Genomic DNA, 12,744 nt, shown 5'->3' on the forward strand with positions numbered 1-12,744 from the left:
CTAAGGGACTCAACAAAATTCTGTCTGTCACCAACAATATACTTGTGCTTATTAGGCTATGAAAAAGGAACTGAGTGACCCTTCTAACAGTATGTACTTTATTAGATCACAATACGGATTGGGCTTTGTTTATGAACTATTTCACCACTTTGAAATAAAAGAGGATAGCTCAAATGGCAAGTTTTCTGTGTTTGTACAAAGTTCTATAAGGCCGAGAACCTTCAAATAGAATATTCTTTAAGGAAGAGTAACAATTAATACTTCCATAACTTTGCAAGGTGGACTAGCTGTCATTCAAAAGAATTTGAAAAATAGTTAAATGGTGTATTTTGTCATTTGTCATTGTGAATAGTCAACCAGAAAATAAAAATAAAATGCTTAGCATTGAGCCTGCCACAGAGAAATGATCTCAACAAATGAGATTTCATGCTATAGGGATTAGTGATGTTAATATTATTTAGGCTTCAAGACAAACTGTGCAAGGGATCTGCAAAGAAGACGCTCAATACATCTAATTTCCTTTCCACTTTTTAATCTAGTAGCACATGGCTCTTTGTATTATTCAATAGTTCTTCAATACCTATTCTCTAACATCACTCCAGCCAACACCACTCAACTTCACTGGAATTTTTAGGAGAGACTCATTTCTTAAAATAACATCACTTACAGTGAGTACTTGTCCAATAGAATATTCATGGGAGAGGACCAAGGTGGTCCCATACCAGAATGCCAGAGCATATGAGGCATAGATCAGCAGGAAAGCAGCACCAATAGAAATGTTGGCTGTGATAGCTTTCTTTATCCCAATTCTCTTAGCTTCTTCTAAATTTTTGTTGTACCTGGGAGAAGTAACAAAAACTATCACATATACTCATAAATCATATGAAATGAGCCAAGATAGCATGATGGTTATTTAGTACTTAGAATGTGCCCAACCCTGTGGTAGGTGCTTACTGTGCATTTTCTCCTTTTGTTCATACATTGACCCTGTGGTGTTAGCACTATTTTAATCCCTTCTTGTAGATGAGTAAACTGAGGCTTATCTACAGAGATTAAATAATTTGGGGGAAAGTATTCTAAAGCTTCTTCTCTGGCCTTAACTATAATGAAATACGTGAAATAATGTTTAGTAAACTTCCAGAACTTGCATTGTTTCATAGGCAAGACAAAAAGAAGCCACGAAAATATCTGTTTTCCCTTTAAAATCTGCATGCCTTTTAAGTTTAATAATAAAAAGCAGATATAAGGCTAAAAAGTTCTCAACACAAAGTCTTTAAACCACTGAATGTTTAAGGGAACGTTAAGGAAGATTCTTTTTCTTTTGCTTTCTTTCTTTCTTTCTTTCTTTCTGTCTTTCTTTCTTTCCTTCTTTCTTTTTTTTAATGTGGGCCCCATTAGCTTATCTCTGTATCTCTTTTCTTAAGAATCTTCGTAAATATAGAATTGAGGTAAAATTATTAGAGAAATAGAACAGATTATAATTGAGTCTTAAACCTGTCTTTATCCTCTTAATCACATCTCCCTGGGAACTTAGAACGTTACCTGGCAGAAAGAAAAAGTTCATAACTGTAGAAAGAACTTACTTCTACATAAAATTAAGATTCTGAGGTCTTTGATCCATAAAAGCATGACTATACAAATATGTAGTATTATATTAATTTTCTTTGGAAGAATTCCCCCCACCCACCCACCCACCCAGTTGGAATGTACAGCAAAGATCAAGTTCTGCTCAGGTAAAAGTATGTGTTCCTTCTTGCCTTTGTGATTTTTTTTGACTAGCTGCTTTACCAGTTCAAAGCCTGCCAAATGAAACTTACACGACTCCTATATCCACTAAAGGCCAAATTCAAACCGAACTTTAGAGTGATAAAATAGTAACATACTATGAGAGTTTCTCTCTGCAAAAATGTGTGTCCCTAACTTGCCAGTTATAATCTTAGTGCAAAAAAATTATTTTTGAGTAACGTGTTTCAATGGTTGATCTATTTCCCACGTTTTGAGTTGACCAGAGGCAAAAGGTATTAAGAAGCATCCACAATACATAATTACAAATAAGGAACTTTAATGTATATGATTCACACCTTTATTGTTACTTTCTATCAGTTCTTGCTTACCTAGACTAATGCAGAACTCACTTCACTGATACGTTGTTGTACCATGCAGCCAGAGGAAACATTTTCAGAGGAAGAAGCAACAACAAGGAAGAAAATCATTTAGATACAAGAAAAGATAAATGAAAAAAGAAAGAGGGTAAGGAGGAAAGAGACATCAACAATACTTACTTTTACACAAGCTTTTTGACTGGTGTTTTGATAAAAAATACCACACTACAAAATCACCTATTAAAACCACCTACTCATTAAAAGCATTAGTGTAAGAATGGTAATTAAAGTCACAGTTTCTAAAATGGATTAAAAATACATAACAAAAACAGTGATGTTTTAAAAAATTCTTCTTCAATATTATGAAAATATTTATCAGTGACACAAACAACCACTTACAAGAGCAAGAAACAATTTTAGTTAAGCAGAAAAATCAATACTAAGCGGTAAGACACACAAGAGAGAAAAATATCATTTTAAAATTAAGGAGAATAAAGCTATTCTTATACTACAGAATTGAATTCATCTAAATTCTGGTTAAATTTCCATTCCAAGAGAGCCAGCTTCCTCCTGCACCTGTTAATTGGAAGAGAAAGTCAGACTAAGACCTTAATTACTTGTCCATGCAAAAGCAGAGAAAGGAAGGGAAAGAACTAAAAAGAAAACTGAAGATTACACTTGACCTACGAATAGTTTTAGCAATCCTACTTCCAAATTACATCTGAAATCTAGGTACCTGTCTCCCCTCTCCTGCCTGCAGTCCACATCAGGGCACCATAAGCCTTTTCACCCAGGCTACAACAGCCTTTCCACTGGTCTCCCTGCCTCCAATCTTTAACTCCTCTCCTCATTCACCAAACCAATTACAGGCAGAGAAATCATCTTAAAACATAATGTGGATACTCCTTCCTTTGTTTAAGACCCTCAACCTCCTGTGCCCTTGGAATCAAATCTTAACTCCTCCATGGCCCCCACCACCTTCAATTGCCTCTCTTCTCCATCTCCCCTCACTCAACAGAGCTCCAGGCATACAAGCCTTATGGTATCTTCTAGACCATACCAATGTTTGCCACCTCGGGAAATGTGGAAGACTCTTCTATCCCTTCTCCCACCAGCGTAGGCATTTCCTCATCCTTCCAGTCTCAGCCTAGATGAAACCTTCTCAGAGAGCCCTCCCCTGACTGCCATAGTTAAAGTAAAATTAATATTGAAAAACCCAGAGTGTAGCATGTACGTGTGGTAGACACTGGCTCCATCTGTTGAATGAATGAACTTTCAAGAAATGGCCAACCTGGAAAGAAAATGAGGCAAGCATGTAGTCCTGAATTTGCTCTTGATTTAAAGGCGAAACTAATTTCCTTTTTTTTTTTAAGATTTTATTTATTTATTTGAGAGAGAGAGAATGAGAGATAGAGAGTACGAGAGGGAAGAGGGTCAGAGGGAGAAGCAGACTCCCCGCCGAGCAGGAAGCCCGATGCGGGACTCGATCCCGGGACTCCAGGATCATGACCTGAGCCAAAGGCAGTCGCTTAACCAACTGAGCCACCCAGGCGCCCGGCAAAACTAATTTCCAATTCACCAGGGGAGAATATCCTTTCAAAGACACATCCCAATAACTAATATCTTCTGAAGAAATGATGCGACACAGAAAATGCATCTCTGAATAGAGTTGTGTGCGCCCATTTGCTTATTCTTATAATAAAAATTTGATCCCCATCTTCTTTAGGAAAAAAAACTAAATTCATTTAAACTTTTCCTAAACTAAAATGATCAGATTTATCTGAGTTCTGAAGACCAGACTTAACTCCCACAATGTCTTTTCCCTCCTTACTAATTATATTCCATACATAATTATAATTTTTATTGCTAATAATAGTCCCTCTTGAAAATGATCATATTCATCAAATTTAGGATGTCATTCATTGGGAGGAGTTAGTGTTATTCTGTTATTTTTTGTAGGATTAAGGAGTTTAGTAGGACAATCAATCTACAGCTGGGACCCAAAGGACTACAGCCTCAGTATAATGAGCACACGCCCCAGGGAGAGTGACAGCAGGGAAACTCGTGTGTCTCAAGTGAAGGGAGGAAAAAACAACTCCCTGAGAATCTGAACCACAGACAATATTCATGCAGGTCTGAACTCCTAGACAAAGAATCTCATGTAAGGTGGTCTTAGGTTAATACCATCCCCAGTGAATGGCGGAAGCAAACACAAATCCTGCCTGTAAGGATTGACTTCAATCCAGATCCACAGCAATTATAAGATGGTACTGATTGTAGAATTTATCTTAATTTCAGCATTGTGAGAGAAAAATGTGCATCTTAGAATCAATGAAATCCTATTTATTATCTTATCATTCATTGCTGGTTTCACAGCAATTTTCTCTGAATTGTGATTAGATGCCCAGAGATCTCCCTGAGTGTTGTTAGTCTGCAGAGTCTACGGAATTTCTGTGCATACGATCATATCATCTGTGAATAATGACAATTTTGCTTCTTGTTTTCCAACCCTTCTAGCTTTTATTTCTTTTTTGTTTTATTTTTTTAATTCTTACTCTTACCTGTTTTGTTGGTGTTATTATCTAGTACCAGTTCAACACTAACTAGAAATAATGCTAGCACATATACCTGTTTCATTCAGTATTTTAAGGAATGCTTTGCGCATTTCACCACTAAGTATGATGTTTCCTTATGTATCTCTGGTATATACTCTCTATTAAGAAAATTAATTCTTACTCCTAGTTTTGAGTTTGTCATAAATCATATGTAATTAATGTTTTTCCCCCACCCATCAATACAAAACATCTCTTCCTTTCAATCTGTTAATGTGCTTAATTATATTAATAGATTTCCTAATGTTAAACCATCTTTGCACTCATGGGATAAAGCTAATAAGTTCAAGATTTTTTTTTAATCTGATATTTTTCACATGGATTTGTTTAGCTAATAATTTATGTAGACCTTCTGCATCTATGTTTTAAGAGAATTTGCTTTATAATTTTCCTTTCTCATATATCTGCCAGATTGTGGCTTCAAAGTTACACTGGCCTCATAAAATGAATTCACAACTTTCAATATATTTTTTTCTCATTCTCTGAAACAATTTCTATAACATAGGATTATCTCTTTCTTGAAGTTTTGGGAGAACTTGTCTGTAAAATTATCTGGACTCTGGGTTTTGCTGTGTATATAAGGGCAGAAGGTGGATATTTTTAACTTTGGATTTAAGTCCTTTAACAATTGTAGGTCTACTCAAGTTTTCTTCCTCCTAAGTGAGAGTTTTAGCCTATATTTTTCTAGGATATTGTCTATTTCATTAGCATTTTAAAATTTACTGGTATAAAGCTGTACTTTTTTAAAAATAAAATTTTTTTATCTGTAGCAATTTTTCCTTATTTATTCTTTTTTTATTCTTGATTAAATTTGCAAAGTACTTGGTTATTTATTAGTCTTTTTGAAGAATTAGTTTATGGATTTGTCAAGCTTCTGCTTTCTTACAGTTATTTTCTATTCTGTTAATTTTTGCTATTTATGATTCCCTCCTTATACTTCTTTTACTCTGTTGTTCTTTTTCTAAGTTCTTAATTTGGATGCTTAATTAATTTTCAGCAAGTTTTCATTTCTTCAACTGGACACCCTAGTGGTTTCATTGGACTAAGATTCATTTTTAATGTGAAATCTTGTTTTGGGGTGAGAGCACTCCCTCGTTCACAGAGTTTAATAAATTCAGGCCCTGAGTGCACCTGAGGGTGAGGCCTGAGATTTTGCTTTCTATAAGGAGATGCTTTCCCCTAGCTCAGAAACTAGGCAGAAGCAGAAAAGTTGTATTTGTCTCCCTGTGTTGGTGGACGTACTCTTTCTCTGGTCCACCTTTCCACTGAGAAAAACTGGAAAAGAATCTGAGTTCAAAACTTCATTCTCTGTTTGCTCAAACATTAACTATTCAGAGAAGACTTTTCTGAATCATCTAAAGAGTACCCCCATGACTCTAAAAGACTTGTTTATATCCCCAAATAATATTTACCCAACTGGTATATTAGTTTGTTATTTGCGGTTGTCTTTAGCCTTCTCCTCCCCTTGAAAGAATTTAACTTCTGAAGAGGAAGGGTTGTATTTGATTGGATGCTTGCCTGATCATTAAGCAAGATTTCCCATTTTATTAGTCAGACGTATTCTAAGGCAAAAACAAAGAATTGAGAGCGAACATAGTTGTTACTCTCCTTTGAACTATGGTGCTTAGCCATCACAAATTATTCTCAGAGGACATCTTTGTGGGTATGAAATATATCATATGAACAAAAGTATACTAAAAATGCACAGGTACAGTATAAAAAATAATTATGCAGTGCATACCCATGTCAGCCCAACTGAGGTCAAGAAACAGAATACTACCACAACTACAGAAACCCCACGCCTCTTCTCCCCCAGGAGTAACTATCATTCTGACTTGTCAAAATTCTCTTGTTTTCTTTATGGCTCTACCAACAATGTATAATGTTCCAAAAAAAAATACAGTTTAGTGTTTCCTAATATCCAAATACTCATATATTCGTAACATTAAAATACTATATCAGATTATAACATATATTCAATTGTAACATATATTCAATAGTCTGTCACTGTTCAGAAATCAGTGGATCTGATGAATATTATACACTGCAATAAATTTACCATCTACACTCTCAGAAATTTAATAAAAGGGTTGTACAAAAAATACTAAACAACACATAATAAAGATTTTTGAAATTTTGTACAAATGTGCTTTTTAGTTATATTTTTATCTTCCAAATCATGGAGCATAACCCCCAGCAAGAGGGGAAACAAACCACAGATTAAAATGTATCCCTACATCTTATACAAAATACTCATTTAGTCTTAGAGAACCAAAAATTGACTTAATGGGGAAAAATTATCATCAGTTATAAAATATGTTTCAGCCTTAAGAAACTATTTTATTGTCACTACCCACCTAGAACATTCTAGAAAATGTTTTGAATTAGCAGATGTTGAGAAGAGTACAACTAAAATTACAACTTTTCCAGAATATTAGCTATGCTGTATTATATCCAGGAAGCTATTTAAAAATACACACACACACACACCCTTATATTTAACACTGTCAATTTGAAGGGCATATACAATGAAACAATTTAAAATTACTAGCAACTTAAAATAAAAAACTCAAACCTTTCAAGTTCTTTCTTTTGTCCTCCAAAGGCAATCACAGTTCTGATTGCCGCTAAGACCTCTTCAGCTACTGCTCCAGCTTTTGCATATGCCAACAGTTCTTTATCAGTAAATGAAGACAGTATCTGTTTAAAAATGCAATTTCAGATAATTTAAAATTTTTTAAAAAGTTAATTTTATCTTTTGTAAAATAAAAATAAATATATACACCAATGATCCGTGTATGCTAATGTATCTATAGAATAAAGTCTGTCTTTCATTTGATTTTGGTCATGATGTTCTGTTTTTAAGTATATATATTCACGCTGTTAGCCACTTCAAATTCTTTTTGGACTGAGATGGTATACAATAATTTAAAATTATTATTTTTTCACCAGCTACCTCATGGATCCTCATCTAAATAAGTAAGACTGGGACTTTGGGGAGATCTTAAATTTCAGAAAAGGAGGTATATACTATAATCATAAACAAAATGAGGGAAAAAAGGCATTAATTACATCAAGGAAATACAGTATGAGCTGAACAGAGCAATTGCTGATTGTCCTCTGGATCAGCAGTGTCAAGGTGGGAGACCAGAAAAATGCAGAGCACCAAGCAGCATGTGGTCCCTGGATTTCAAGAAGGTTTCTCCGAGGCCAGGGTTTTAGAGAGTGTTCCCCTTCGCTGGAGCTCCTGAGCAAAACAATATACTCAGCCACCAGGGAGGCCTTTATTTCATATGCATGCTCTTTGATCCTTCTGATTGGTTCCTGAGTGTTTATTCTGTGGAACAGTACAGGGTAGATTATATACACAGGATCTCATTTACTCTTCTCAGTTGCACAGTGAGGTAGATATTATTTTTCCTACTTTACATATGAGGAAATGAAGGGGTGAAAAAGTTAAAGTAATTTGCTACTAAGTGAAATATCTAAGATTCAAGGGTGAGTCCATACGGCTGCAAAGCCTGAATTAACAGACAGGAAGGAGCGTGAACCTCTCTCTATCTGCAACCACACACTGACATATGACCTGGGCTCCCAGAGGGCCCTATTCGGAAAATGGGATCAACTAGGATGCCAAGGATGATGTTACTATTGGTACCTGGAGTGCCTATGTAGTCAGCCACCGAAGGGTTACATGCAAGCGATTGATAATAAAGTTCTAATTAAACAGCATTACACTCTTTCAATAAGTAATTTTGAAGCATTTGCGGACTCATTTATACAAGTAGTATCAGTAAAAAGCTCAAAGTTGTTTCGATTTTAACAGTGCACTTCTTTTGCGGCATGTGAATGTAAAAGGAGCTGTGACAGATTTAAGAATGAAACTGATGCTGCTGAGTTAACAAATGCATGACTACTCTGTGAGGAACTTGTGGTTAATCTGACTGACTTATGAGCCTGTTTTGCAGAGGTTGACAGACCATTGGTAAGACCAGCTGAGATGAGAGCAAATCAAGGAAGAATTCTTGCGGGGGCACAAAAGGCATCAAGAGTGAAAAAAAAAGGAACCTCTGATGATGCACCCCACGGTCTCCCCACCTCCACCCCTGTCCTTCTTATGCCGACATTTAATGAACATGTGTCCCATGAGAAGGCATGATTCCTGAATGCATACACTTGGAAAGGGGGACACTTCCTTTTTTTCCCTAGATCCAATCACCTTATTCCATTCAATCTACACACCCTGAGACATCTCAACCCCTTATCCTTAAATACACCCCACGGAGGCAGATTTGAGAAATTTTCTCTCACCTCCTTGTTTGGCATCCTGTAATAAAACCCTTTATCTCTGCCACAAAAGTGGTGTCGTGTTTGGCATGCAGCCCATCAGGCAACAGACTCTTGTCCAGTAAGAAGAATGGGTGGGTGAAAGCAAGTGAACATCCATTAACCATGTTCTACGTGCAGATACGGTGCCGCATGTACCCATCTTCTTTGGTACCCAAAGCAATAACCCACTTACGCACTAGACCTTCCTGACATCTCCAAGCAACTAAAAGGAAGCAGAATTTGCCACCCAAAATGTGCTCTTTTGACATATTATTTTTCATGGACTGAAGGTTTAGATCTGTTTTAATTTACGGTTAGTTTCAATACGTCTTCTACCCTCCGCTCTTTCTCCTCTTCCTTTGAGACTCCAGTGGTGACAAATGTTGGCATTTCTGTTATTGTCCCACAGATCCCTGGAGCTCTTTTCATTTTCTCTTTGTTTCAGAGGTCAGTGAATTCCACTGTTCTCTCTCCAGGTACAGATTCTCCACTCAGGGAGACTGAGACAGTCCACCGTGACCCCTAGTTTTGCTGTTGTATCTTTACGTTTTCTCATTTCATTTCATCCTGTTTTTTTTAAAGACTATTTATTTATTTGAGAGAGAGAGAGAGAGAGAGAGAGAGCACATGAGAGGGGGGAGGGTCAGAGGGAGAAAAGACTCCCTGTTAAGGAGGGAGCCCGATGTGAGACTCGATCCCGGGACTCCAGGATCATGACCTGAGGCGAAGGCAGCCACCTAACTGACTGAGCCACCCAGGCGCCCTCATTTCATCCTGTTTTTACACCTTCTACTCCATTGCTGATATTGCCCAGTTTTTCTTATATTTTGAGAGAATTTGTAATTGATTAGTGAAGCATTTTTATGGTGGCCGTTTCAAAATCCATGTCCAATAAATCTAATTTGACTTACCTCAGCGTTAGTGTCAGTTCATTGTTTTTGGTTTTGTTTTGTTTTGTTTTCTCATTCAAGTTGTGATTTTCTTGGTTCTTCGTACAACAAGTGACTTTTTATTGTATACTGGACATTTTGTCTGGTATGCTAGGAGAAAGGGTCCTATTTAAATCTTGAATTTTAGCAAGCCGTCACCTTATGTGGGCTTAGTCTGAAATTCCTGGCCTACTTGTGTGACCTGTGGTTCCAGTAGCAGTTTCCTATTCAGAGCCTTGGGGCATTATTTTGGTTAGCATGGTTTATCTTGAGATGCAAGCACTCTTAACAGCCTCTGTTTCTACTACCTGAGGGAGTGGAAATGGATTCTAAAAGGTCAGCCTACCAGCTATCTCTCGGTGGAGGCAATGTGTGCTGGTTTCCCCTGCCTGTGCCCTCTGGCTGCCCCAGTGTCTCTGGGTGGAAGACACCAGTCACCAGCATACTGGTCTAAAGCTGCTTACTGGAAAAGGAAGCTCACTGTGACTGGGTCCCTTCTTGTTCTTCCCTCTTGTCCCTGTTAGAGAGAAGAGCCAAAGGGTCACAGGGAAAAAGAAGCTTCCTAGGCTGGGCCACATTTCTTTTTTAACATGGCTGTCAACCAGAGAACTTGGGAAATAAGTCAGAAATCATACCAAAATTTTATGGCAGAATAACAATTAAAACTTAGGTCTCCGGCAGTAAGCCCACAGCTCCATTTATTAAATAAATAGTAGCCAAAGCAATGCATAGTTATTAAAAGATTAACTTTCTGTCTGTTTTCCTAACTTAACCATAACAGACATCAATGCATATTAAACAGTTCTTCAATAAATACTGACATGAAGAGTTTGCCACCTGACTTGCTTGTTGTTCTAGTAAACAGAAAAACCGATTAGCACACAAGCTTTTGCCAAGTTGGAAAGCTGACCAATAGAGAAATGCACTTTAACCACCTAGAATATCATTTACACACTGTTACTCTCAGTAACAAATTAACAGAGTCCTCAGAACTTCACTTTCTTCCTATGCTAAATAAGATAATACCTATACTTCAGAAAGATAGTATGTACTTTCCTAACATAGTAGATGCTCAATAAATGTAGTTATTGTTTGTAATATCAAAATAATATCCATCCTACAGGGTAAAATTTTTACAACTTCTTAGTATTTACCATCTGATTTACTTTGTGTTAGGCTTGACTTTGGTTGGCCCACCAGTATCTTACATGCTTTTGCCAAATGAATTTATAGTGCTTTAAGTTGTGGTGAACCCAACAGAAATTACAAACTGGGCCAATCTCTACCACCACCCACTCTTAAGTCAAATCAGTTTAAAATGAACACCACACCCAGCCTTGAAAGGGAATAAGTTTTACAAGATCATCAGAGGCCTGTGTGCAGAGGTAGGGAGGGCCAATGATACTGTTTTGCCTTCGTGATTAGGAGACAAAACTGCAGGCTTGGATTTACATGCATAAGGGACTAGAAAGTATCTATTTTTTGAAAATTATTTTCATGCCAATGGATTTAAATATGTTAAACATTAGAGAACTATTTTTAACACTGACACAACTGTTAAATCAATTTACAAATTAAACAAAACCTAAAAAGCATTAAAATCAATAATGTTAGCTGAATGAGACAAAGTGTTGGTTAGTGAACTTGAATCTTTATGAATATGGAATTTTCTACAAAGTACACAGCTCTTTAAGAGTTGAGTGTGCCTTGGGGCCCCTGGATGGCTCAGTCAGTTAAGTGTCTGCCTTCGGTTCAGGTCATGATCCCAGAGTCCTGGGATCGAGCCCCATGTGAGTCTCCCTGCTCAGCGGGAAACCTGTTTCTCCCTCTCTTTCTGTCCCTTTCCCCTGCTTGTGCTCTTCCTCTCTTGCTTGCCTCCCTACCTAAAGTAAATAAATAAAATCTTTAAAAAAGAAAAAAAAGAGTTGAGCATGCCTTTTCTATGAAGTCAGGGGATGAGATGTGAGAGCTACTTCTTTCTAGCTTATCCCTTTCTCAAAAAACCACATGGTACAGGACAGCATGGAGTCCTGGCAGGGGTAGGACTTAAATGAGGTTACAGCCACTTATTCCCACTGATTTTGAACAAATCAAGGTACTCCTACAGGTTCAGGACAATTTAGACCACGTCCTCAGGGAGGACCTGACGGACCTGACTAGCTGAGGATGGGGCTTTGCTGCAGTTTTCCTGGACATTTTCCTAAGTAGCTTATTTTAACAAATAAATCAAAGCACACCTAGGTAAGGTCCAAATAGCCCCTACTGTGAGCAGGGAGGAACTCTGCAGAGAACTGACCTATGGGAAAGGACAGCCAAAACATAACAGCAGAGTGCGCACAGCATACACCACAAACACTTCTTAATGCACCAGACCCTGGACAGTGTATGACACCTTCTTAATATAGCATTACTCTCAGGAACAGGAAACCTACAAAATGACAAGATAGAAGAATTCTCCTCAAAAGAAAGATCAAGAAAGAAATCAGAACCAGGGATTTTCTCAAAACCAATGTAGGTAATATATCTGAACCAGAATTTAGAACAATAGTCATAAGAATACAAGCTGGGCTTGAAAGAAGTATAAAAGACACGAGAGAAACATTGCTGCAGAGATAAAAGACCTAAAAACTATTCAGGCCAAAATAAAAAATGCTATAATAAAGATTAGAGCAGAAACAAATGATATAGAAATTAAAAAAAAAAAACAAAACAGTAGAACAGATCAATGAAACTAGGAGCTGGTTCTTTGAAAGAATTAACAAAATTGATAAA

General features: G+C 37.0%; 1 protein-coding gene across 3 annotated transcripts in view; it reads right to left on the bottom strand.

The window, feature by feature from the left end:
* ABCB1 (ATP binding cassette subfamily B member 1) overlaps positions 1-12,744 on the bottom strand; it is a 107,515-nt gene that overhangs the window by 58,215 nt on the left and 36,556 nt on the right. For all 3 annotated transcript variants that reach the window (XM_027573453.1, XM_027573455.1, XM_027573454.1), the window contains 2 exons: positions 7,290-7,414; positions 668-839 (listed from right to left, as the gene is read on the bottom strand). In XM_027573453.1, the coding sequence (XP_027429254.1) occupies positions 668-839; positions 7,290-7,414 (297 nt within the window). The remainder of the gene's footprint in view (positions 1-667; positions 840-7,289; positions 7,415-12,744) is intronic.

The sequence above is a fragment of the Zalophus californianus genome, chromosome 12, assembly GCF_009762305.2.
Source record: "Zalophus californianus isolate mZalCal1 chromosome 12, mZalCal1.pri.v2, whole genome shotgun sequence".
NCBI classification, from domain to species: Eukaryota; Metazoa; Chordata; class Mammalia; order Carnivora; family Otariidae; genus Zalophus; species Zalophus californianus.